Source organism: Thrips palmi, unplaced genomic scaffold, assembly GCF_012932325.1.
Source record: "Thrips palmi isolate BJ-2018 unplaced genomic scaffold, TpBJ-2018v1 HiC_scaffold_6, whole genome shotgun sequence".
NCBI lineage: Eukaryota > Metazoa > Arthropoda > Insecta > Thysanoptera > Thripidae > Thrips > Thrips palmi.
In genome coordinates, this window is record NW_023144633.1 from 3,880,269 (window position 1) to 3,907,425 (window position 27,157).

Below are 27,157 nucleotides of genomic sequence, written 5' to 3' on the forward strand. Positions count from 1 at the left end.
TCCATTTCGCAGTGCACGCGCGACAGTGTATCGAATCGGCCGACGCGTGCTGCCAGAAATTGGTATGCAGAATACCCCGCCGGGGAAGCGGCCTGCAGACTGATTCCGAGAGTCGTTTTCGTCGCTCTGTCTCTCTCGCACAGAATCGGGACGCCCCATGAGTGTGAGAGAGACAGAGCGACGAAAACGGCTCTCGGAATCAGTCTGCTGGTCCTGGCCTGCCATGCCGACGAACAGGGCCCAGAGAGCCCTCCCCACGGTGAGGCGAAGCAAAACTCAAAGCCATAAACGGGCACATGCAGGATCCCCTCCCAGACGCTGCAGGATGAAAACATTTACAGAAAAAGAGAAGGGAAATGAGGACAATGCAAGTCAGTGAAAAATAAATGCTCTATAATTCAAAGATTCAATTCCTGGATTGAGTGAAAACAATCTTCAGGATTAAGCTTAATTTGTTAGACAAAAAAAAAAGGACTCGAACAATTTTCAGTCAGTATTGATTAGATACTGATCACAGGTAAAAAAAAATCAGAGAGAGACAAAATAAGTACTCGAACATTTTCAATGGAATGGGTTATGAGCTTTCCTTGAGAAAGGATTCATAAATCTGGCAGCAGGGTTCCGCAATAGCGCATCTGCAATAGTTCGGAAAAAAATAAATTATTTTGAATGAAAATACTGTTTAAAATGGACACAAAAAGTGAACACTTACTTTCAAGGCCACCAAAGGCAGGGTTTGGTAGGCCTGGTTGGTTGGCAGTCGTCGTTGCTGGCGAAGGAGGGGTTGGAGCGGAAGCCCAAGGATAAATATAACGATTTATTACTTCTCCTGCAAAAATAAAGAAAACACATGTGGCATAAAACCTTAAAGGACTAAAATAAAAACCTGAAAGCAGGATTATATTTCACAGTTTGATTTCGGACTGTCAGTACAAAATCGGCACATTATTGATGGTCAAGCAGTCGCTAAAATATGATAAGGTGAGGAGCACGGAAAGTTTCTCTTAAATTTGCAACCCTTTCCATTCCATCCAGTGTCTATGCCAAGGGAGTCAGACACCCACCTCGGGGCAGGTGTCCCTCCGAAAAACAATTCTAGAGCTGTCCCTGCACAGTGGGCTAAAGGCCCGGGGAGGCGGCCGAAGCTTTTGAGCCCAGAGTCGCTAGACGGAACGCAAACCAAGCGTGTGAGCCCACCAGTGGATCCCTCGTTCAGAGAGCAATCCACGGGTGGGGTCACACGTTCGGTTCGAGTCCCATTTAGCGACTGTGGAGCTCAAAAGCGTCTACAGTTTAGGCCCCCTCCACCGGTCTTCTGGCCCACTGTGCCCTGGTCAGATTCTCCTTGCTTACCTGGTCCCCGCGCCGCGTTGGCTTGCCATACATCCCTGCTCGCCATCCTGCCGCCCATGCTGGAGGAGGCTGCCGCGGACCTCCGGCGGTGCCGTGGCGGGCCCGACGACCCCGGCGACGACGAGTCCGCGTCCATGCTGCAGGCGCGTGGCTGGCCTTGCAGTGTGCTCCGGCCGCACGGCGAGGGCGTCCTGAGCAAGGCCGGCAAGGCCGGCGTCGGCAGCAAGAAGGGCCGGCCGGCAGGGCGCGGCACTGGCTCCATCATCGGCGTCCTGGAGGACGAGGCCTGCTCCCCTGGCTCCGGCGTCTTCAGCAGGGCTGGCCTCGGGGCGCAGACTGGGCTCTTCGCGGCGCGCGTGCTGGGCTCGGCGCTGGGAGCATCAGCCGCACCCGGGCGACACCTCTTGGAGGCCGACAGGCAGGCTGAAGGCTCGCCTGCCAGTGCAAGGCCCTCCAGTGCACGCCGCTTGCTGGCCGGCATCGGCTTGGGCCTGACAGTGGCCTGGCCCGGCTGCACGGCGGGTTGCCGAGGCTCCTGGTCCGCCTCCAGCGTCTCCAGCAGCAGCCGCTCTCTCTTCAGCTTCATGACCGGTATGAGGCTGGCAGCGGACATGATCGGCAGCAGGAGCGGGCTCGTCGGCTCCTCCTTCTTCACACCCTTCTTCCGAGACTTCCGTGACAATTTCTTCTTCGTCGGCTCCTCCTTCACACCCATCTCCCGAGACTTCCGTGACAATTTCTTCTTCTTTTTCACCGGTGCCTCAACAATTGTTGGGGCCTCTTCGGTCCGAGACCGGGGTGCGGGTGAACCCCAAGGCCGCCAGAAGTTGGAAAAACTGGCACTGTTTGCGGAAAAGATGCACAAAACATACGATTAGCAACAAAGAAAGCCTTTAAACAAGACTTGGTAGTTTTAAAAAACTTGCGACAAAATTGTAAATAATTTATGGGTGAACCAGTTAGTTACTTTGCACGCGAACTAACCTTGCAGGAGTAGAAGCCATTTGAGGAGTTCCTGGAGAAGACACAGCTTCCACCATGCGGTCAAGCTTGGGGGCCACAGGAGAAGATGCTCCCTCCGCCACACTGGTTTTCGAGTCACCAGCTGCCACTGTGGCTGGGCTACCAGGCGGAGCCTCCACCATGGAGTCGAGCTGGAGAGTGAGTGAAGGAGAAGCAGGCTGCGCGGCACTGGCCTGCGAGTCACCAGCTACCACTGTGACTGAGCTACCATGGGAGGCACCCACCACCATGGAATCGAGCTCGAGAGTGAGCGAAGGAGAAGCAGGCTGCGCGGCACTGGCCTGCGAGTCACCATCACCAGCTACCACAGTGGCTGAGCTACCATGGGAGGCACCCTCCACCATGGAGTCGAGCTTGAGAGTGAGTGAAGGAGAAGCAGGCTGCGCGGCACTGGCCTGCGAGTCACCAGCTACCACTGTGGCTGGGCTACCAGGCGGAGCCTCCACCATGGAGTCGAGCTGGAGAGTGAGTGAAGGAGAAGCAGGCTGCGCGGCACTGGCCTGCGAGTCACCAGCTGACACTGTAGCTGAGCTACCATGGGAGGCACCCTCCACCATGGAGTCGAGCTTGAAAGTGAGTGAAGGAGAAGCAGGCTGCGCGGCACTGGCCTGCGAGTCACCAGCTGCCATGGTAGCTGAGCTACCATGGGAGGCACCCTCCACCATGGAGTCGAGCTTGAAAGTGAGTGAAGGAGAAGCAGGCTGCGCGGCACTGGCCTGCGAGTCACCAGCTAACACAGTGGCTGAGCTACCATGGGAGGCAGCCTCCACCGCGACACTGGCTTCCGAGTCACCAGTCCCAGCCACTGCGGCGTCCACGTCCTCGGCGGAGCTGTTCAGCGAGGGCCCCGAGTCGACGGCCTCCTCGGTGGCGGTGGACGCAGTCTCGGCAGCGCCGTCCTGGAGAGCGGACACGGGGGCTGCCGGCGGCGTGGCCATGTTCTTCCCGGCAGTGGCCTCCTCGGTGTCGGGGGACGCAGTCTTCGCGGTGGTGTCCTGGAGGGGGCACTCTGAGGGTGTGGTGGTCGGCGTCGGCTCGTCCTCCAGGTCCACTGTGCCTTCCTCGGACTCAAACTCGCACTCATCATCGTCGAACTCGGTCTCGGAGTCGTCGTCGTCGTCGGCGGCGGCGAGGGACTTGGTCGAGCACTCCGAGTCGCTGGACAGGTCCACGACCTCGGGAGGCGGCTTCACGTACTCCAGCACCTCCACGGAGCTCGTGGAGCTGAAGCTGTCGCGGCGCTCGGGCGGCGCGCTGCTGCTGACGGCGCACACCTGCCGCTGCTCCTCGTCCTGCTGGTCGCACGCACAGTAGGCGGCGCGGTGGCGGTCGGCGGGCAGGCGGTCCTGCTGCCGTCCGCGGAGGCTGTCATCCTGGCGTTCGCGGCGCATGCCGTCATCGCGGTGCTGGCGGTGGTCGCGGGTCTCCCGCTGCCGGTGCACCACCACCTGGATGTCCTCCCGGTCATCGCACAGCACCACTTCCCGGTCGTCGTAGACTTCCACCTGCGGCAACACGAGACGAAGCGTTAAAGCAGCTGTGGCGGCCAGTGGCGGCTGAAAGCTACAGACAGGCTGGCTCTCTAAATCGCACTCAAGGGGCGTTCTTCTGCACAGTGGGTCAGAGGACCGACGGGTGGTCCAAATTCCGGACGAGTCGCTAAATGGGACTCGAACCGAACGTGTGACCCCACCAATGGATTGCTCTCCGAACGAGGAACCCATTGGTGGGGTCACAAGTTCGGTTCGAGTCCTGTGTAGCGACTCCGGAACTCAAAACGCGTCTAGAATTTTGGCCGCCTCCACAGGTCTTCTGGCCCACTGTGTAACGAGTGCGAGAGAGACGGAGCGACGAAGACGACAGCAAGCTTTACCGGGACGCCGCCGCCGTCCTCCACGTCGTGTTCGAACGACGCGCTGCCCGCGGCGCTGCCCGCGGCGCTGCCGCAGCCCCGCTTCTGGTTCAGCAGCATCCGGAGGTCCGCCGGCCTGCGCTGGGCTGGCACGTCACTGGTAGGGATGGGGACCAAGTTCGCCGGCGTGGGCACAGTCCTGGAAACCGTCGGCGTGGCATCAGCATCAAGGTCAGCACACTGATTGCGAGAGTCATTTACATCGCTCTGTCCCTCTCGCACTCATGGGGCGTCCCGTTTAGGTGCGAGAGAGACAGCGATGGACACGACTCTCGGAATCAAGTCTAGTGGCTATTCGTGAAGCATACGGTATGTACGCCCTTCTTGAAGCGTACCAGCAGCCTGATTCCGAGGGTCGTTTTCGTCGCTCTGTCTCTCTCGCACTCATGGGGCGTCCTCACAGGTGCGAGAGAGACAGAGCGACGAAAACGACTCTCGGAATCAGTCTGCAGAGCTCGTGCGCTCTTCTCCTCCCATCTAAAATGCATGACGGGAAGTGCTTTGAAGCGAAGTTGTGCGCTTGCACAAGCGCGGGAGGTCTTCAAGCATAGTTCTATGCTTGTATGGATGGAGCGTAGAACTACGCTATACTTTTACCATCACAGTTGAAACAAACGGAAACAGCTGATCGAACCGAGGCGTACCTGCTTCTGCCATTCGCCTTCTGGTTCCGGCGAGCAGCCCGGCGAGCGCGGCAAGCCTCGTCGAAACGCCACACGTCCGGGTCTCTGTTCAAATTCACAGAGTAGGCGGCAGGCAGTCGGGTGGTCGCCCTGGCGGAGGTCGGCCTGTCGGGCGTCGGGTTGGACGAGGAGGTGCCGAAGGACGAGTCCGACGTCGTCAGCGACACCTCGCCGTCGTCGGACACGTCGCCACTCGCCGACATGGCGACGCCGCGGCACGTCCTGGAACGGAGGGGCGTCAGTGAGAACAGCTCCGGGGGATTATCAAACAAATGCACTGATGAAGCAAAGGCATTAAAATTATGCCCTTTAAGGGCGTAAACGATTTAAAGGGCATAAATCGTTAATTCCTTTGGGAAGGGCATTAAAATTTTGCTTGAAATTCCTATACCATTTACGCCCTTGGGAAGGGCGTAAAAGAGTATTTATGCCCTAAAGGGCGTAATTTTTATGCCTTTGTTTTACCAGTGTGCTCATGATTTCCTCGAGTTGTGCGCACAGTGGGCCAGAAGACCGGTGGAGGCTGAAAAAATCCCGGACGCGTTTCGAGCTCCAGTCGCTAAATGGGACTCGAACCGAACGTGTGACCCCACCAATGGATTGCTCTCCGAACGAGGAACCCATTGGTGGGGTCATACGTTTGGTTCGAGTGTTCGAGTAGGTCACGATCAGGCTTCGGAAAGGTGTTGCCTATGTCGCTCTGCTCGGCTCTGTCCCTCTCACACACAAACGGGACGCCCATGAGTGCGAGAGAGACAGCGACGAAATCGCTGAGCGTCCTGGACAACCCTAGTCCGCCCTAGTCCTTGCGAGGAAGAGGACGGGGTTACAAAGCACCTGTTCCCGAAAAAAAATATCAAAAAGAAAAGAAGAGCAAAGCAATATCGCGCAGCGTTCCCTATCAGTGTGGCCGCGCCCCGCCCCATCGCGGCCGCCACACCCCCGCCGAGGGATTGGCTGGCGCGCGGCATCAAACTTTCTTATCTTCATAACTCTGCCTCCCTCGCTCCTTTATCTTCATAACCGCCCCTCCCGGCCTGCCGTCGCCTCGCGTCGCTCCCTCTCTCTCGCACTCGCGGGGCGGCTCGGAGGGGTGCGAGAGAGACAGAGCGAGGCCCCGCCTCTTATCTTCATAACGCCCCGCCCACGCACGTGCCGCGCACGCCACGCGCACGCCGCGCCTTCACCCGCCAACGCACGCACGCCGCGCAAAGAGGGGCGTTTTGTTTTGGTTCCGTTGGTTCCGTTTTCACGAGTGGGCGATCTCGGAATGTTTTTGCCGCTCATCTTTCCGTTACTATAGAGCTAAACGGAGGGCGGGGAGGAGATGGAGGCGAGAGGAGGAGGAGGCACAGTGGGCCAGAAGACCGGTGAAGGCGATCGAAATCCTAGACGCGTTTTGAGCTCCAGAGTCGCTAAATATGGCCCGAATCGAACGTGTGACCCCACCAATGGATTGCTCTCCGAACGAGGAATCCATTGGTGGGTTCACACGTTCGATTCGGGTCACAGTTAGCGACTCTGCAGCTCAAAACGCCTCTAGGAGTGAGCGTTCACGAGCATAACGACACGAAACCGGACGAAAAATGTCATTAACTTTTCCAGTCTCGTGATGGACTGAGGGTGCACGAAGGGGTGGCACCGAGGCGGGGGTGCCACAAATCGACACCTATTTCTGGACGCGCGCCGCGACGACGTCGCCAGCGCAGGGCGATCGCATCTCGCCATAATTCAAGCCAAACGCGTGCTCGCTCTGTCTCTCTCGCACCCTTACGGGACGCCCCGCGAGTGCGAGAGAGACAGAGCGACCGGGTTCGACGCGCGGGGGACAAAGACGACGACGACGACGACGACGACGACACACCTCCGCGACGCCGCGACGCCCTTGGATCAGATATGACGCGACAATAAGCCACCGTTATGGAGGGCGGGGCGGGGCGCCGCCGTTTGCACACAGATGCACATCAAGCAGGCCGTGAAATGGGTCGCGTGGCGACGCGCCGCCGCTGCGGCCGTACGGGGCGCTTCAGTTAGGCTTATCGGATCCACGAAGCCGTGCCAAAAAAAGGGGGGAAAGGAGCCAGGGCAGCCACGCCAGCGCCGCCCGAGCAGTGCAAGCAGTGGCGCAGCTAGACCAGCCATTAGCGCCACCAAATGACCAATCATATTCCACGATCCAGGTTCGGGATTGGAGTGGGGGTGTGGCGCTAAATTTCGAGTGGTCCACTGAACGTCAGTCGCAGCGGGGCTCCGAGCTGCCAAAAGACCGGTTGAGGCGGCCAAAACTCCCGACGGGTCATGAGCTCCAGAGTCGCTAAATAGGACTACAATCAAACGTGTGACCCCACCAATGGATTCCTCGTTCGGAGAGCAACCCATTGGTGGGGTCACACGCTTGGTTCGAGTCCCATTTACCGACTCTGGAGCTCAGAACGCGTCCGGGATTTTGACCGTCTCCTCCGGTCTTCTGGCCCACTGTGCTGCGGCACCCCGCCCCGCCCCGGCCCGGCCGATCTGATTGCGGTGTAATCGCGGCGCCGTGTCACCACTGCACTGTGGAGGCCGTGTACACTGTACACACTCCAGCGCCACGCGCCCCGTGCCGGCCGTGTTATGATTTATGTTGTTTTAGCGCCGCGCCAGCCTTGGCGGTCGGCGGGGTCACGCGGCAGTGCCTCGACGCGGAGGGGAGGCGCTGACGGCCACGACAGAGGCCACGACGCTCTCTCTCTCTCTCTCTCTCTCTCTCTCTCTCTCTCTCTCTCTCTCTCTCTCTCTCTCTCGCACCGCCACGGGCCGCCCCGCGAGTGCGAGAGAGACAGCAAAGAGCATAATGCCAGTGCATCGGACACGGCGTTATCCGCAAAGCAAACATGGAACCCTTTCGCCGTCCGGGGCAACGTGGTATTGCCGACGCACGCGGCTGGAGCTGTGAACCAGTGCAGGGTGCAGCGACGTCTAATTTCTATCCCCCCCCCCCCTCGGCGCGCTGCTCTATCGCTCGCTCTATCCCCGGCGCGCATCGATTCCGCCATAAGCATTACCTATTCTATCCGTTCCATCCACCCGGCCCCGGCCCGGTCGCATCGCGCCACCGCCACGCGGTGGTGACTGTTTTGAGGATCCCCCACCCCTTTCGGGAGCACGCCACGGCGACGCCACGCCACTGGCGGAATGGATTATCAAATATGCAGCAGCGAGGGCCGTTCGCCGCCCACATCATCACCGCCAGCTCTTTGGACGGCGCCAAAAACCGCGCCACCAGCCGCCGCAACGCGCGCGCGTAAAAAAAGAGAAAACAAGAAATTTTAAAACAACGCTGAAACCGAAAAACACGGTGAGACTTTGAGCCGGCCAGAGTAAAAGGGTGCGGTAGTTAGTACACACAGCTCAGCTCGCAGCGAACAACACTGTAAAAGTGTTGAATCAAGTCGACTGCACAAAACGGTTCCTGGTTTTCCCACGAAGCATATTGTGAAAGTATAGGCGATTTTCAGGGAGTTCCTACGGAAACCTGGAACCGATCTCGCCGTGGACCATTTCATTGATATTTTGCGATCCATTCGACCAAGACACCCGATGAATTCTTCTCTTTCCCAAGATCTAGTTAATAGAACCAAAAACAGCAACAGGGTGAAATTTTTGTAGTTTTAGTTCGTAAACTGCTACAGATAAAAAGGCATGCATCGAGTAATTTAAATTCAATATTTAATTTTAAATTTAAGTTGTCCTGTGCATAACTTATTCCTCTAGCCATTTACAAGATATAGGAGCCCAAAGTGTCAATATAGGTTAAGTTTGCGCACCCTGAGAAAAAAGCAATAAGTTCAATTGGGTGTAAGCGGCTGTAAACTGGTAAAAGAAAATCTGTAAAAACACGTAAGTCGATTCGACTTGACTTTTTTTGGCAGTGCAGGTCGCTGGCAGGCTGAATGCCAGCTTATGGTCCATAATGCTCGGCGCTGCGCTGCGCTCCCTCACCCCTTCCGTCTTGGCTTAATCAGGCCGCGTCAGCATAATCACTGCCGCGCGCCCATTGACTGCCGGACAATGCCGCCACGGCTCTGCCGAGCGCGCCAGGGCGGGGCGAGCGAAGGGATCCCCGATTCGGAACAAAAATTGGTGCGCCGAACAAGGTTTACAAGGCCCCAGCAGACTGATTCCGAGAGTCGTTTTCGTCGCTCTGTCTCTCTCGCACCTATAGAGGACGCCCGTGAGTGCGAGAGAGAGTCAGAGCGACGAAAACGACTCTCGGAATCGGTCAGCAGTCGTTGAGTTGACCCTCGCGAGGATGGTTCCACTACCAGCAGACCGGTTCCGAGAGTCGTTTTCGCCGCTCTGTCCCTCTCGCACTCATGGGGCGTGCCGCATCGGTGCGAGAGAGACAGAGCGACGACTCTTGGAGTGTACAGGGTCGGGATTGATTTGGAGTCGGAGCTCGCGTTCCGTGCCGGCGCACTTCGCGTGTCGCCAGCCCCGTCCGCCCCGCCGGGCCGCCAGCCAGCCATCCAGCCAGCCATCGGGGCGCCCCGGGCCTCCAAAGCCCTCAATACGAGCGCAGCGCAAACTTGATTAATAATCGAGTAATGTCAGCTTGACACGGAACGACGGGGCCGCGGCCGGGTGCGAGGGAGACGGAGCGACACGCCGCGCGTTGCGACCGAGTGCGAGAGAGACAGAGCGGCACGCCGCGACCGAGAGCGAGAGAGACAGAGCGACGTGCCACCCCTGCAGCGCCGCGCCCGCCCGCCTTCCAACCCTCCGCTCCGACCGCTCTTTAAACAATTCCGCCCAGTTATTCCAACATCACAATAATCTTTTCACGCCTCCCTCGCACTATGCGCGCCCCTACTTTATTTTAGTTATATCTGTTACATCCATCTCTCTCCCCCGTCAAGTGAGGTGACGGGGTGTCGGACAAGGAGCGAGTGCGTCGAGACTTGGCGACATTCTACCCTGTCAAATAAAGCATCTAAAAAATTAAAAATAAGATTTGAGGGGACTATTAAAAAAGTCAGCTATCTCATCGATTTTAAACTTGTAATCTGTGTCAAAAGCTCAGCCTCACTGCAAATGTCTTACGGTGAAAGGCTGCATCAACATGTAAAGGAGGAGATTTTCTCCATAATACCAACGAAATTCGTAAAAATATCTTTAAGTTACAGTGAATTCTGAATGGTATGTTATGGAGGCATTGCACCACCATGGAACATTCTCACCATAATATGGAGAATCTTCACTCTACAACATTTAGAGTGCTATCACGTCCATTAATTTTTTTAAAGCAAAAATCCGTAGTCGGATCAGTTGTCACGAAATATATATTTTTGGGAGTCGTCACCGAAATTAAGACGCGATTTGACGCGAGGCGACTGAAACCGGCGCGGCCGGATCGCGACAAGTCCCACGGGGACTTTGCCCGCCCCGCCCCGCCCCGCCCCGCCCCGCCCCGCGCTCGCCCGCCGACACCCCAAGCCGGATAAAACTACCCGCCCCACTGGAGCCCGAAATTATCTTGTAAATGGCCAGTGTTATCCTTCTATTTCACGCGCGGGCCGAAAAAAAATAGAAAAGAGACACGAGCTTGGGGAATAAGAAGTATTAAGCTCTGTGGAACACAAGTTACAATATGTTTTTTCTGTCGGTTCCTTTTTTCTCTCTCGGCTTTCTCGCTGCCACCCCGTTCCTCCCTCTGGCCGATACGGGCGAATCGAAGCGGAAACTTGGACATGCTGCGACACTGCAAAGGGAACCAAATGCCAGGTTCCCGCTTCAAAACGAGTGGCACGTGAGTGACATGATGACTTTCACTGGTCACCGCTTGGCCGTACATTGCACAGAGGGCCAGAAGACCGGAGGAGGCGGTCAAAATCCCGGACGCGTTTTGAGCTCCAGAGTCGCTAACCAGGACTCGAACCGAACGCGTGACCCCACCAATGGATTCCTCGTTCGAAGAGCAATCTATTGGTGGGGTCACACGTTCGGTTCGAGCTAAATGGGTTTAGCGACTCTGGAGCTCAAAACACGTCCGGGATTTTGACCGCCTCCTCCGGTCTTCTAGCACACTGTGCGCTGCTCCGGGGCCACCCAGGCCACGGTCGCCATGGTAACCCGGACCGAGCGGCGGACAAGTCATAGCCGCCAATAAGCTCCGTTTTTTTCCTCGTCGCCAGAAGCCGTAACTCGAAACTCGATCGATTGATCGATCCGCGTTCCCGCTTGATGGCACAGCCTTCCGAATCCGGAGCGCGTTCGTCATACGACGACGAAGGCAGACAGGGTTATGACTCGCTCTTTATTTTATTTCTGCTTTTCTTTTTTCGCTCCGCGACTCGCTGCAGCGTTGCACAGTGGGCCAGAAGCCGGTGGAGGCGGCCAAAACTCTAGACGCGTTTTGAGCTCCAGAGTCGCTAAACAGGCCTCGAAACGAACGTGTGACCCCACCAATGGATTCCTCGTCCGGAGAGCAATCCATTGGTGGGGTCACACGTTCGGTTAGAGTTCTGCTTTGCGACTCTGGAGCTCAAAACGCGACTAGAGTTTTGGCCGCCTCCACCGGCTTCTGGCCCACTGTGCGTTGGCCACCGCTCGGCTCGGATAGATCACGCGGCCAGTCCAAGGCCTCCGGCAAACGTCGAACAAATTGGACGCTCTGTCGTCGTCCATCATTTTTGTTTAGCGATTTCTGGGTTATTTATTTTTTAGCAGTGCAGAGCCCGCCGCGGTGGACCGCGAAAGGATGAAGTCATAGTGGCCAGCTGCGAACCAGGTGCCGTCATGGACAGTCTGGACGGTCATGGGCAGTCATGGGAAGTCATGTACAGTCATGGGCAGCCATGGACAGCCATGGACAGTCATGGACAGTCATGGACAGTCATAGGCAGCCATCATGGACAGTCATGGACAGTCAAGGACAGTCATGGACAGTCGGCAGCTGCGCGTCGACGCAGCGAAGGCCCAAGACAGAAAATCACAAACGCAGTCAAACGTGAACAAAATGTGTTTTCTCAGCCACCCCTCTGTAAAGAGGCTGGCCTTTCATTTACTGCCTGTCCCCAAAGGTGCGCTACACTGTAGCGGCTCGATACATCTATGGCAGCGCCCTGGCAGCGCCTACACCGGAAAGCCCACTTCCACTTTTGCGCCGCCGGTCCAGAGACTCATCGGACGGCGCTCCATCTTGCCGTCAGGATGCCGTCAGCTCGAGCTGCGCCAAGTCACGGCGCCCCGCCCCGCCCTGCTTTTCGGACAGTTCCGGTCGCATCGGCGCCGCCATAAGGATAACGCCGCGGGGCGGGGCGGGGCGGGGCGGGGCGGGGCGGCCAACCCCCGGCGGGGCGCCTCCCCACCACCACGCCCACCGAGGCCCCGCGACGCCGGAGTGGCCGGCCAACGGACTTCCTTCCGTTTGATTGACTCGACACAAGCTTGAATAAAATATCGCGGGCGCAGGCGAGCAGCCGGGCGGCGAGGGGCGACGCGAGGGGGCGTCCCCGGACGGGTCCTGGTGGACGGCAAGGTGCCCCTCAGGGAGTCCCCCGGGACGGCCCTGACGGCCTTGTTGGACTCAACCAGAGCCCGCCCGGCCGGCCCGCCACAGCTCACTGGACAATATGTGACTTCCTTTTTTTTGACGCGCGCGCGCTGGTCTCCTTCGTCGAGTCTGTCCTCCACTCTAGCCCCGGGGGCGTGGCGGCGCGATGGACCGCCGTCGCCGCGGAGTGGGTCTCGGACGAGGTCTCGGAGTGGACCGACGTGGGGGAGAGGAATGACCAGCAGATGGAGGCCAAAAAAAAATTGCTGAGCTGGCGTCATCGTGCGGCGGTGCCGCCGAAGTCGTCAACGGCATCCTCGCCGTGCGGACGGCAGACTGATTCCGAGAGTCGTTTTCGTCGCTCTGTCTCTCCCGCACCCATGCGGAACGCCCCGTGAGTGCGAGAGAGACAGAGCGACGAAAACGACTCTCGGAATCAGTCTGGGGCCGACGGCGCGGTGTGGCGGGACGGCCTACCCTACAGCCGCCCTAAGGGGCAATGGCGCCTGGAGTAGGCAGCCCTCCACACTCGCCTGTCTTACGGGACCGCATAGCCGCCAGGGGCTCCCCGCGCTTCAACTCGCGAGGCTGGGCCACAAACGATCGCACTTCTTCCAATCACGCCGCGAGACTAAGAAAGACGGCCGGCTGCACAGTGGGCCAGAAACCGGCGGAGGCGGCCAAAATTCTAGACGCGTTTTGAGCTCCAGAGTCGCTAAATGGGACTCGAACCGAACGTCTGACCCCACCAATGGATTCTTCGTCCGGAGAGCAATCCATTGGTGGGGTCACACGGTCGGTTCGAGTCCTGTTTAGCGACTCTGGAGCTCAAAACGCGTCTAGAATTTTGGCCGCCTCCGCCGGTTTCTGGCCCACTGTGGGCCGCCGCAAAACCTTGTCGAAAGTACACTGCAAAAATGAGCGGCCGAGTGGCGAACCGCGAGGCGCGGCGGCGACAAGAAAGTTGCGGAGTGTCTTCTCCTTCTCCCTTTTTTCGCGTGTCCCCGCGGCCCTCCCCTCTCCACTTTGGCGTTTTCACTTTTTGTTGAGGGAAACAGACCGGGGTTGAAGGTCCCTCGTGTTGACACTGAAACTGGTGTTGACATGACATTGAATAAAAGTCCCGGGGGTCGGGGGCGGGGCGGTGGGGCTCCTCTGGGGTGACAGTGCCGCGACAGCGCGGAGGCTCGCGGCTCCGTCCAGCGTCCGGCACCGCGTCCAAGGTGAGGCTGAACCGAGGTCCAGCCGCGCTACGAGGCTAAGTGGACGCCAAGTCGACGCCAAGCCATCGCCAAGCCGAGGCCCAGTCATCGACGCCAAGCCGAGCCTCGGTGGACGCTAAGTGGACGCCAAGCCGAGGCCAAGTCGACGCCAAGCCGAGGCCCCGTCGAGGCCACGTCGACGCCAAACCGAGGCCCCGTCGTCGACGCTAAGCTGAGGCCCAAAGGACGCTAAGTGGCCGTGGACGCCAAGCCGACGCCCAAGGTGAGGCCAAGGTGAGGCCAAGGTGAGGTCAAGCCGACGCCAGGGTGAGGCCAAGCCGACGCTAGTGAGGTCAAGCCGACGCCAAGGTGAGGCCAAGCCGACGCTAGTGAGGTCAAGCCGACGCCAAGGTGAGGCCAAGGTGAGGCCAAGCCGAGGCCAAGGTGAGGCCAAGCCGACGCCAAGGTGAGGCCAAGCCGAGGCCGAACCAAGTAGAGTCTCAGCGGTGCCAGTGTAGCAGACTAAGCCCGAGAGCCGTGCACTGCACACCGCCCGACAGAGAAGCGAGACCCGGACCGGGCAGCGCTGATTTCCCCCAACACCTCCAATCCGTCTATGACTTGGGAATCCTGCAACCCTCCGGCGCGCCGTGCTGGCCGTGCTGGCGGCCCCGGCCGGCGGCGAGCGCTTTTTCTTGCTCCCCGTCGTGGACAAGGTCCCCGGGGCCGGCATCAATGATGCACGCCCGGTCATCGTATGCCGGCGGCGTTCGTGATTTGGTCGATACTTTATGGGGTGTTTTCCTTGTTTTCGGCCGCCCGACCGCCCTGCTGCCGCTCGGCCTCGGCGACGTCGCCGTCGTGCCTCGGCCGCCGCGGCCCTCATATTCCAGTCCGTGTGATTCCGATCGCGGCGCCCGGGGAGTCCGCCGGCGAGGACGACGACGACGATGACCGCGCCGCGGATCGGCCGCGTCGCCAAAGGACAATGAAAATCGTGTCAAACATCCCCCGGGAGCGCGCGCGCGTCTCCGCCGCGTGCGCAGTCTCTCTCGCACCCGCGGCCTGAGTCGGCCGGCGTTCGCAGTGTGCGAGAGAGACCGACGCCGCCGTGCCGACACATATGGTTTATAGCGGGGCGCGAAATGAGAGTGCGCGGTACGTCTGTGCGCGTGTGTGTGTGTGTGTGCGTGTGTGATGCTGCAGAAATAGCCATAGTATGTACTGTCCACTCAAACACCGACAGATGGACACATAGAGCACATAACACGTCCCGAGGGAGCGGCAGTATAAGGGAGGAGGGGGAGGGTGGACACGGAGGGGAGGGGGGAGGGGGGAGGGGAGGTCCACTTGACCCCGCTGACCCTCGGCAGCGTTCCGCAGCGTTTCGCAGTGGCCCCGCCTGGCCGATTCGATACAGTAATAGCTTCATATTGGGACAAGTCGCGAGCAGGGCGGCGCGCGGCCCCGGCGGGAGTCGAACCCCCGACCCTCCCCCCGTCCCTCCTCGGGCCAGCGGCACCGTCCGCGCACGGTCAGTTTCCAATTTCCGAGCTCCAAAACCGACAGAGCAAACAAGGGGGAAGCCGGTCGGGCAGCGAGCAGAATTCGTGTGCGGAATTTCGAGAAATTGCTCGTCATCCAGGCGAAGGTGAGCCGACGAGGCGCGGCTTGTTGAACGGGATTCAAGCAGTCCGGCCAGAAGACCGCTGGAGGCGGCCAAAAATCTAGACGCGTTTTCAGCTCCAGAGTCGCTAAATGGGACTCGAGCCGAACGTGTGACCCCACAAATGGATTGCTCTCCAAACGAGGAATCCATTGGTGGGGTCACACGTTCGGTTCGAGTCCTGTTTAGCGACTCTGGAGCTCAAAACGTGTCCTGAGTTTAGGCCGCGGCCCACTGTGCGGCCTTGCCGAGGTTTCTGCCGAGACGTTCGGCTAGTGACACCACTGTACAGGCCACCCTCCTCGGCGGAGCGGTGGAGGGGCTGGGGAAGGGGGAGGGGAGGGGGACAGGGAGAGGGAGCGCCACTGGTGGAACTGCGCATTTCACGGTTTTCATTGGCACGCCGTTCCGTCGTTCAAAACGATTTCGACATAAGCTGGGCGATTCCGCACGGCCATGCCGAGGCCGTGGTGGGTGCCGGCGACGACCCCAGCGAACGCCCCTGGCGGCCCCGCCCCGCCCCGCCCGGCAGCGGAGTCATAACAGTCGCGACTGCCGACGTGGCTGGCATACCGAAGCATACTTGGACCGGTCCCGCCAAAACCTGCGACTCGCGACCTCCACAATTTTCTGCATCATTTTTTCCAGGCCCGCTTTGGCGCCGCCTAGCGACACCTCGAGCGGAGGAGAGAAAAAAAAGTGTCGAAGGGGAGGTGGCGACCGGAAAAAAATAATATAACGCCCGGCAGCCCGGAGACAAACCGATTTCACCCTCAGTCAGAGAACATGATCGGAAGATAGAATTCTTGTAAGGCACGGAGAACGCTTCAAATGTTGTCCGTCTTTAGATTAAGAACCAGCCCCGATTTTTTCCCTTTTTTTCGCAGTCTCACTTTTTTTTCCTTTGTCGTCGTTTCAATTTTTTCATTAGCTTGCCGCTCCCCTTGCACGACACTGCAAGACAGCTCTAGTATTATTCTTATCCGCCTTTTATTATGCCAACAACGCGGACCGGGCAATCATTGTTCTTCTTTCCTTCCTCCGATTCCGTTTGTTTTCCGCCCCATTTTTTTTTCGCCCCGTTCTTTTTTTTTTTTCTTCCCGTTCTCTGCCATCATCCCCCTCTGTTTAATTTTGCAGTCGCCTAGGTTATATCATTCTAGGTTCTTGGATTATAAGAGTCGCCGTGGACACAATTTGAAATCGACAATCATGGTTTAACCTTTTTAAATAGCCGAAAAAAAACCAAAAACGCGGAAAATCGTCCTATTTTTCTTGCCATTTCCACGACAGCACACTTTGTAAACCTTACGAACTATTAAAGTCAGAGGCTCCATATGACAAAGTACTTTGAACATACGTGAGCTTGAAAAGAAAACCGTTCGTAACGAACTACTTCTTCGTCTTAAAAACTAAATAGTTTGTACCTTACATATGCTCAAAATACATCCTAACGTTTTAAGCGTGCAACAACACTTGGCGTCACTTTACGCCCAGGGGGAGTCGACGGGCTCCGCGCTGCGGATCGGGAAATGTTTCCTGATGGTATTTTACTCCGGCAGAGCGACGAAGACGTATCTTGTCTCTGAGAGCGACGCCACGGCGAGCACGGCGCGGTCGCTTTATACCCGATATTACAGGGTCGTTTTGGTCTTACGCCTAGCGTCTGCTGGGGCGGTCTATGGGGCCGTGCTCGCTCCGTTGATGGCCGTACGCGACCTCGCAAGTACTAGCCACGCCCCCTCGCCACGCCCCCCGTGAAGGTGTGTGCGTGCGAGCACACACACACACACGGACGTGGGCACGCATCAATGTAAAGACGCGGAGCCGGAGAGGTGCAAAATTTATCCATTTTCTTCGAGGGGGCCACCACTCTAGAAATCTGGTGTCCCCTTGAGCGCTAGAAATCTCTAGAAATCTGAAATCTTTGCCCCCCAAAAAAAGGTCAAAAACGAGTAAATTTTGGGCGTAGCATCGACTAAAATCTTGAGAAATCCGACGAAATCTTCAGCCTTAAGAAATCTCGCCTCGGTGATTTCCTCCCGAAAACAAACAGCAGACTGATTCCGAGAGTCGTTTTCGTCGCTCTGTCTCTCTCGCACTCATGGGGCGTCCCTTAAAGGTGCGAGAGAGACAGAGCGACGAAAACGACTCTCGGAATCAGGCCGCAGGCGGGGCAAAGACAAAAACTTGGCGTTCTGGCGCGCGCTTCTGGCCGTCGGTGGGTCATTTTCCAATAAGGCGCCCCCAGCCACTGCCAGGCCACTGCCAGGCCACTGCCGCACTGGGCATCCTGAATTTCAAATTACCCCCAAGCAAGAACGGATGAGAAGCGCGAGAGAAAAAAGAAACCGAGCAGAAAAAAAAAATTTCGAATGCAAATCTCGTTTCACAAAGCGGCATCGTGGCTCGTCGCGCGCACCACGCCGCACAACGCCCTCTGCCGCCGGCCAGCGTCAAAACCAATATTTGGACGACTGTTATCGTTGTCGACAGTCTGTAAGGTATTATGTATTCAGGGGCTTCGGATTGTCTTAGATTACGATGAGCACCGAGATGCCGGCTGCCCGCTTCCCAGGGGCTGAATTTCATATTATATTGGAGGGGCCGGGAAATTAAAATACGAGGAGCCCTGGAATGGCATTAAATGGGGCCTTGGGAGGCGCCCCACAGTGGGCCAGAAGACCGGTGGAGGCGGCCAAAACTCTAGACGCGTTTTGAGCTCCAGAGTTGTTAAATGGGACTCGAACCGAACGTGTGACCCCACCAATGGATTCCTCGTTCGGAGAGCAATCCATTGGTGGGGTCACACGGTCGGCTCGAGCACCATTTAGCGACTCTGCACTGTTAAAAAATTCGGATTGAAATTTCATAACATGTTAATGTAATTATTATCACTTTTCTGTTATGAAATTTCATGGCGATTTTCTGCAATGAAATAAATTTCATTGCAGAAAATCACCATGAAATTTCATAGCAAAGTGTTGTGAAACTTCATTAAATTGTTAATGAAAATTCATATGCGAGTTTTGACATTTTATTTCCAATTGTGGTATTGTATTTCATAAACGGGTGATGTAATCTCGACCGGTATCTTGACTCTTAGTTCAATACCAGTTCTAAAAATTGCAAGCGGGCTAAGTCCACCTTAGACATAGAGCTTAACCCGGAGTGTAACTCAGTGAGATGAGTTGGCGGCAAGTTGTATTACAATCACGAGGAGGCTCTCGCTGGACCTAACCCAATGGCCGACTGTAGGCGCCAGCGAGTCGCAACATGGTTCTGCGTTTTTCTCGACTTCAGAGTAATATTTTGTTTAACACTTTTAGCATACGTCTAGAGTAGATATTCACTTAGGTAACCAAGGATAAACTTTTGAAAAAATATTGATTTTACTTAAATGAATAGGCAAAACTTACAAGTGAACGAACACGGCACTCCGAGCGCCACCTAGCGGCAGCTTCTTGAAACCTGACTTTGAGCCCAGGTGGCTGACAGGCCGCACCATGTGAGCAGTGGATTGACCACAGTTTGCGTTAAATGATACTAAAATTCTTTTTTGGTGCGACGTTTGATTTACTATACTCATATTATCACGCTACATTTACTCAGGGAAGAGCATAGGAATATTCCGAATCACGATTAGCTTCAAACTCAGTCAAACCTGAAGTTCCTTCCACCCGGGCAATGTGCACTGTTAAAAAATGGTTGTACAGAAATAATCAGATGAGTGAAAATTTAGTCGTTCCAAAACATAGAATTTCATCATGAACCAAAGCGAAACAAATGTCGTTGAGTCTAGTAAGCGACATTATGTCGTTGAAGGACAAAATTCTTGTTATCACTCTTTACGATACAATTTATGTGGAAACAACATCTTTTGCAATTATCTGCTCAATTAAAGCAAATTATGAATAATCATCTATTTTGTTCTTCTAAGTCATAGGGAAATTACTAATGTTTAAAAAAACCATGCTAAATAAATTTAGCGACAAAATAACTCTATGAATATAGTCGCAGACATTACAAAATACCTTTTGGACTTTCAATACTTGTCGTTGATGTGTTATTGTTGGTGCGTTATTACAATTTAGTCGTTGTGAAATTATCCCTTAGTTCCAATACGCCTACGGTTTAACAAGCTATTTGTTCCACAACAAATCTTGTCGCTAAAAAAGTTAGCAATAAATGTGTCGCTAAGTTACGTCAAAATTTTTATCAGTGTAAGAGCCATCAAAACCTGCCCATCACAAGTCAAAGACCGACATGAAATTTTATATCTTGGTTATAAATTTTCAGAACCACACTAAATTTGTAGTTTCACGTTTTGACTTTTGATCAAATTTCTTGACGTTTCATTGCAGACTTGATTTTTCAAGGAGATATTATAACGTTTCATGGAATGTGTTCTGACATTTCATTATATTTATGAAATTTTATGGCCGCTATGAAATTTAATTGCGTTCATGAATTTTCAATGCATATTTGTAATGAAAATTCATAACATTTTTAACAGTGTGGAGCTAAAAACGCGTCTAGAGTTTTGGCCGCCTCCACCGGTCTTCTGGCCCACTGTGCGCCCTGCCTGCCTGCCTGGCTGGGGGGAGCGGGCGAGAATTTTGTCCGCCATCGCGGAATCAATGAATACCCATCGGCAGCCGGAAAGCCGTGGCTCCAATCCCTTTGCTTTCAACCCCCGAATCAAAATGCACGTGGCTTGCGCCCGGGCCCTTACCAGTGGGGGCGCAATGCGATGCGCGATGCTGGGTCGCCGTCGCGGTCCTCTAGTCACCAGGAACTGCTGCCGTCCGTCGTCCTTGTCCACACCGCCCTCGGAACCTATGGAGCGAAGAAGCAAGTGGGATTTAGCAGTGCAGCGCGCAAACTACTCGCCGAGGCTGCTTCCTCAAGCGCGGATCTAGAGTGAGGCAAAAGGACAGATTGCCCCCCCCCTCCCCCGCCTGAGAAGGCAGCCTGAAAGGTAGGCAAAAACAACTACTTCGCCACTCCACCCCCTGCCCAGCTCTGGATCCGCCACTGTGTTTCCTCGCCGCGTAGACCACCTGTGGAACGCACGGCGCCACAGTGCGGCCCAGACCCGCCCCGACGCACAGTGGGCCAGAAGACCGGTGGAGGCGGTCAAAATCCAGGACGCGTTTTGAGCTCCAGAGTCGCGAAATGGGACTCGAACCGAACGTGCGACCCCACCAATGGGTTGCTCTCCGAACGAGGAATCCATTGGTGGGGTCACACGTTCGCTTCGAGTCCCATTCAGCGACTCTGGAGCTCAACGCGTCTTGAACTTCGGCCGCCTCCACCGCTCTTCTGGCCCACTGTGTGCTGTGCCAGGCGAGGCAGATCATCGCCGTTGAATGACTAAACAACGCAGATGCCACGTTTCCATGCCGCGCCGCTGCGGCCGAGCAGACTGATTCCGAGAGTCGTTCTCGTCGCTCTGTCTCTCTCGCACCCACAGGGGACGCCCCAGGAGAGCGAGAGAGACAGAGCGACGAAGTGTGAACGCCGCCCGCGGTCCATGGTTTCATTACCTCCGGCCGACTAGTAACCGACTTGCCGCCACCTGCTGGCTTGCTGGCTGCATCGATCAGTACACTGTAATCGTCTTTCCCCCACCCCCACCCCACCCCACCCCCAGCGCATTAAACAATAAAATAAGACGCAGCATTAATAATTTAAAAACAGGCATCGCGCTCCGGGCAGGGGAGGCGGCGGCCAAATTCTCCACGCCAACGCGTTAAATCAATCGACACGCGATTCAAAGACAGACGGAAGGGGTTAACTTGACTTAATTTCGTAACCAAAATGAATGGCACGAGGTGGGGAAGGGTGAGGAGGGGAGGGGAGGGGAGGGGAGGGGAGCGGAGCGGAGCGGAGGGGAGGGGAGGGGAGGGGAGGGAAGGGGTGGCTCGTGAGGCTGGGGGCGTCCTTCCCCTCTGTGACGTCACAGCAGTGTAGTTCCGGACGAGCATGCAGTCATGTCTGCATAATGGTGACGTCATCAAACAGTTATATACACGCCTGGCATTTATGACACGGCCTGCAGTGCCAGAAGTTCGGCCAGAAGGGAAGGGGTGCCAGGAACCTACCGTGTCGCGGGTTCAAAACTCAATCATTTCTTAATGTTTCCTTGTTTTCTTCATTGTGTTTAATTTTGAGTCATCTGTATGAAGGCACAGGCTGTCTGGCATCCCACCCCCAACCCTTCCATGCCCCTCCTCCGTTTGCTTTCCTCCTCAACTAATGGATAAATCTGCATGCTAAAACACCGACATTCATCAAAAAAAATCTGTTCCAAGCTGTCTGAAAATAGCTTCTTTTCAAGCCACAGCATAAATGGATTGGGAAAGAGACGGTCTTTAAAAATGGACGTACAATGCAAGTGAACGAATTAGCAAGTGTGACTGGCTACAAGGTAACCATTGTGCGCTCAACACGAGATTCATGATCATTCATGATTCATTGAAGTTAATCACCTATATTACTCTAATGAAGTAGAATATGAACGAATTTTATCATGTCCATACCTAGAGGGGATCTGATTCATCAAAGTCAACACATTCTAAGTACCCGTTGGAAGTAAACCCCAAAGCGAACATGAAAAAATAAGTCCTCATTTTCATAATTATTCATTATAAAAATACAGAAGTATCTAAAAGACTATGCCTAGATTAAAGTAAAAGGCTTCAGTGCATGACAATCTTCCAAATTGTTTCACCAGCAACAACTTGTTTGAGTGCTACTGCTAACAGGCTGTAACAGGTGCACCAAAGGGTGAGAGGATTGTACTTATTGACGATGTGTCAGTGGCTGCGAAAGCTCCGAGGCGCTTCGGGATGAGTGTTGATAGAATTTTCAAACACAGGCTGATGATAATTCATTTCAGGATTGTATAAATTCTTGCAACGGAAGAGACCGCACGCGAGAGGTTAGAGGGTGGAGGGGGCGTTATCTTTCCTTGCAGCGTGCCGGGGCGCCTTCACGGCAAGACGCATTCGTTGTGATTGTTTCCGAAAAAGAGAGAAGATAAATGACACTCACCAAGATATAATACGTTGTCTTTCAGGCTTTCACACGCGCGGGCTTTCAACCTCACACTTCACTCGTCACACTCGTCACCAGCTGCTGTCCGTCTGTCTACCGATCCGCCGCCCCACCCCACCCACTCGACCCCGCGCCAACCATCAATCATAACCGGTATGAGAAATTCTACAGTACTCATTTTGCACGTCTCGCTTCGCCACAGGTGGTGATTCCCTGCGTTCGAGTCTATGTTTCGTATCGAGTAGCTGTGAGCCAGCTACGGTTTATTGTGTCAGTGATTATTTGTGGTAGAGTTGAAGGATTAAGAAATGAGAAGAAAAGAACAAAACAAGAAGAGATAAGAAACATTGTTTTCCCTTTATCATTTGAGCACTTGCCAATTACACTCCACTTATAAAGTCACAAAATTAGAACTCAAGCCATTGAGACTTTGGTCAAAGGATAAAATCCTAATACAAAATTAGAAAAATAGAAATTATTATACAGCAATAGTCATAACCACCTCTACCAGTAACAGAAACTTTTAATAGATACATACTACATAAGTATTTAGCATAATCAGTCATGTAGTAAAAGTAGAAAATAGGCAATAATTAAACAGCCCATCACTTGAGTAAATGCTGCTACGTACAACAAAGAAAATAGATAAAATTAAACAAGTTCGTAACTTCAAGCAGCAAAACGTAACACAAACATTCAATCATTCGTTGGAGCGTAAATCTTGCTGGGAATAAAAAAAGGAAGCCTAATGACTAGAGGCCATGCACATTCTATTAGTTAAAACAATAATGGAGAAAAGAAACGGTCACAATATTACAAACACAAATAAAATCGTTCAGCTCGAAACAATCTAGTTTCAAATTAACAATGAACAAGGCAGACTAGAATAGACTTCTAGTCTACAGTCATTTGTACAAACCCCTCTTCGTCAGTTAATTTCAATGGCATTTCGACCTTTCTGTGGGTCGAGTTTGATGAAATAACGCTGAACTTCAGCCAACACCCACAGAGCCTCTAGGGTTTTCAGCATTGCCCCAAATCAATCTTCCATGATCCCGATACGACGTCTCGAACGAGTCGCACCAGAATGGGGGCGTCGGCCGTGTCCTCCGAGGTCGCCGACGACGCGGGGGACGCCTCCCCGGACGACGGCGAGGGCGAGACCGAAGACACGCCGGAGTCGCTGCCGTCGGCGTCCAAATCGCTCTTGACGAAGACAATGCTGCCGCTGTCCACGCCGACCTGGTGGAGGACGTCCTCGTGGTGACCGTCTTGGTGATGGCAGTCCTGGTGATGGTCGTCCTGGCGGTGACGGTCCTGGTGATGGCCGTCCTGGTGATGGTCGTCCTGGTGATGGACGTCCTGGTGGTGGCCGTCCTGGTGATGGCCGTCCTGGTGATGGCCGTCCTGGTGGTGGACGTCCTGGCGGTGGAGGTCCTGGCGGAGGCCGTCCTGGCGGTGGAGGTCCTGGCGGTGGAGGTCCTGGCGGTAGACGTCCTGCTGGTGGACGTCCTGGCGGTGGCCGTTGTAGAGCAGGTACTCCAGGTTGGGGACAGGGGCGACCTGGTCGTGAAAGACGTGGCCCTGGCCGTCATGACGCAGCCCTTCTTGGTGCTCAACGTGGACGACCTGCTGGTGGGCATCCAGGGCGTGCGCGTCCTGGAGGTGGCCATCCTCGTCCTCACCGCGATCCTCGGACACCTCGCGCCGAGCGACGCACTCGCCGTAGTCCAGCTCCTCCAGCTTGACGGCGAGGTTGGCGTGCAGCGAGTGCACCCGCAGCATGTGCGTGCGCAGGTACGGCCGGCGGATGAAGCCGGTGGAGCAGAGCGGGCACTGGAAGGGCTTTCGGCCGCGGTGCAGCCACTGGTGGGACCGCAGGGAGCTCGCGGACGCGAGCGGCTGCAACCAGAATCACGAAGTCAGTCGCTCTGTCTCCCACAGTGGGCCACAAGACCGGTGGAGGCGGTCAAAATTCTGCACGCGTTTTGAGCTCCAGAGTCGCGAAACGGGACTCGAACCAAACGTGTGACCCCACCAATGGATTGCTCTCCGAACGAGGAATCCATTGGTGGGGTCACACGCTCGGTTCGAGTCCTGTTTAGCGACTCTGGAGCTCGAAACGCGTCTACGGTTTTGACCGCCTCCACCGGTCTTCTGGCCCACTGTGCGTGCCGGAGGGTGCGAGAGAGACAGAGCGAAGTACGCGCGCCGCCGCTCACCTTGCCGCAGACGTCGCACACGTGCCAGACGCGCGGGCCGTGCACTTGGCGGAAGTGGCGGGCCAGATTCCTCTCCGACGAGAAGGTGCGACCGCACGAAAGGCACTCCGCGGGCTGCCGCGACGTCCCCGACGGCGTGCCCGCGCCGTCCGCGGCGTCCTCGGCGTACTCGGTCTGCACCATGTACGTCGGCGGCAGGCTGGCGCTGGTGAAGAAGTCCGCGTCGGCGGTGTTGTCGGCCAGGGTGTAGTAGTAGCCGGGTGACGCGGCCTCGCGGGGAGTGACGGCGTAGGGGTACCCGGTGCTGCAGGAGCACAAGGATCAAGTTAGCGTGGTGTGGCAGGCGCGTGTCGGGGGGAAAAGGGGGGGGGGGCACACTATGCCCCGTAGGTCGGCAACTCATGCGTCATTGCGCCTCCTCCCCATGACCTGTCTCTGGATCCGCCCCTGAGCTGTGGGGGTGAAGGGCGCTACCCTGGGGGAAGGACATCAAGGGGGTCACCGTGGTGGAAGGACATCCTCCCCAAACCGCGACCCTTCTAATGCTTAAGCCGAAGACCATAAGGGCGGATCCAGAAACAGCCCCGGGGAGGGAGAAAGTAGCGTCCTGTGCCTACTGTTGCAGGGGCAAAGCGTTGCTTTACACCAAACTTTTTGACGGCTTTCTTAAGGCCGAAAGGAAGGCAAAAAGGCCTGTTGCCCCCTTCAAAATTCACACTGCATAAAAATTGAAAGGCGAAAATGAAGCCGCCGGCACGGGGAGTTGAACCCACAACTTTTTAGGCTACTCACTTGCTGCTGACGGTGATGCCGTCAGGGTAGTCGGCCACGTCGCCGCGCTGCTGGTCCTGCACGTCCTGGAGGCACATTCGCAGCACGGACGCCGACTGCCACGGGCTGCCGCAGGACAGGTCCATCACGGCGTCGGGGTCCACCTCGACGATCTCCACCTCCACGTTGGGCTCCGGGAAGAACATGGCTGCAGCACCGCCGAGTCCTGCTAGACGTCCTGCAAAAACGTCCAGCGTCAACGGACTGATTCCGAGCTCCGAGCGTCGTCACACAGTGGGCCAGAAGACCGGTGGAGGCGGCCAAAACTCTAGACGCGTTTTGAGCTCCAGGGTCGCTAAACAGGCCTCGAACCGAACGTGTGACCCCACCAATGGATTCCTCGTTCGGAGAGCAATCTATTGGTGGGGTCACACGTTCGGTTCGAGTCCCATTTAGCGACTCTGGAGCTCAAAACGCGTCTAGAGTTTTGGCCGCCTCCACCGGCTTCTGGCCCACTGTGCGTCATCGTCGCTGTCTCTCTCGCATCTTAAACGGGACGCCCTGTGAGTGCGAGAGAGACAAGCGACTCTCGGGATCAGTCCCAGAGCCGTTTCCGTAGCACTGTCTCTCTCGCACCAAAACGGGACGCCCCATGAGTGCGAGAGAGACAGAGCGACTCTCGGATTCAGTCTGCAGCGTTCATACCAAAGCTCATGCGTTGTTCGAGATAAGCCCGTCATTGGAAGCCCGTCTCGACCCCACCCCTCTCCCATCCCCTCGTCAGAACGATGACGTAATTTCGCTGCAGCCGGTACGTCACTACAGCCGACGGCGTTCGAAAAGAAAAGTACTCGAGACAAAACAGCAGCACAAGCATAAAAGCGGACCAGTACACTACACTTCAGACTGGCGAAACGACAGCGACACAAACAACAAAGAAGCACAACGCCGGTCCGGCAGCGGCCAGCCGCTTTTGAGGTTAGGTTACGGATTTAAGCCCCACAACAAACAACGGTGCCCGACGCGTCTACGACTCGCACTCCAATTCTCACTTACTTGTGCGGCACGACGGTCCTGGGCACTGCACGCCGATTGTCCGGAAAATCCTGGAGGAAAATCAACAAGTGTTCTGCAGGTTGCTCTGTTCGGCGAGGGGAGGGCAGCGTCGGCCGGTTCGAGACGAGTCGCGACGCGCCGGCAACGGACGGCACCTCGCCGCGCCGTGGGAGGGGGAGGGGGGGAGGGGGCTGTTGCTTGTTGCTACTGGTTGCTGTGTTGCTACCCGGGCCGGCGGCGCGGGCGGACGCGCTCAGTTATATAGTTACCACATTGAAATGACACTCGTCGCTACCCCTCGCGGGGAGGGGGGACCCGGGCCGAGACCCCAGTACTGAACTTATGGCTCGACTTGCTACGCGACGCATGGACTGCCAGGACTCGCCGTGCTGATTCCAACCCCAGTGCTTCGTCGCTCTGTCTCTCTCGCACGCGCCCCGAGTGCGAGCGAGACAGACCACGCCGCCGACGCACAGTGGGCCCGAAGACCGGTGGAGCGGCCAAAATGCTAGACGCGTTTTGAGCTCCAGAGTCGCTCTGAACGAGGAATCCATTGGTGGGGTCACACGGTCGGTTTGGTCACACGGTCGGTCCCATTTAGCGACTCTGGAGCTCAAAACGCGTCTAGCATTTTGGCCGCTCCACCGGTCTGGCCCACTGTGCGACGTCATCC

The 27,157-nt window shown here is 56.0% G+C and overlaps 2 protein-coding genes across 4 annotated transcripts; both read right to left on the reverse strand.

Moving 5' to 3' along the window:
• Positions 1–372: 372 nt before the first annotated feature.
• On the reverse strand, positions 373–22,546 carry LOC117651795 (ice-structuring glycoprotein-like). Of its 2 annotated transcripts, XM_034396143.1 has the most exons (8): positions 22,433–22,546; positions 20,109–20,212; positions 4,933–5,193; positions 4,250–4,427; positions 2,338–3,881; positions 1,354–2,195; positions 713–829; positions 373–635 (listed from the first exon to the last, which is right to left on the reverse strand). In XM_034396143.1, exons 3-8 carry the CDS (start codon positions 5,172–5,174, stop codon positions 562–564), a joined length of 2,997 nt encoding a protein of 998 aa, XP_034252034.1. In that variant the 5' UTR covers positions 5,175–5,193; positions 20,109–20,212; positions 22,433–22,546; the 3' UTR covers positions 373–561. The 2 variants fall into 2 exon arrangements, with proteins under 2 accessions (XP_034252034.1, XP_034252035.1); XM_034396144.1 differs by lacking the exon at positions 20,109–20,212 and having other exon boundaries at positions 22,433–22,543.
• A 221-nt stretch (positions 22,547–22,767) lies between these two features.
• On the reverse strand, positions 22,768–26,909 carry LOC117651828 (transcriptional regulator ADR1-like). Of its 2 annotated transcripts, XM_034396232.1 has the most exons (5): positions 26,754–26,909; positions 26,485–26,534; positions 25,450–25,666; positions 24,658–24,961; positions 22,768–24,337 (listed from the first exon to the last, which is right to left on the reverse strand). In XM_034396232.1, exons 1-5 carry the CDS (start codon positions 26,756–26,758, stop codon positions 23,459–23,461), a joined length of 1,455 nt encoding a protein of 484 aa, XP_034252123.1. In that variant the 5' UTR covers positions 26,759–26,909; the 3' UTR covers positions 22,768–23,458. The 2 variants fall into 2 exon arrangements, with proteins under 2 accessions (XP_034252123.1, XP_034252124.1); XM_034396233.1 differs by lacking the exon at positions 26,754–26,909 and having other exon boundaries at positions 26,481–26,651.
• Positions 26,910–27,157: the final 248 nt, after the last annotated feature.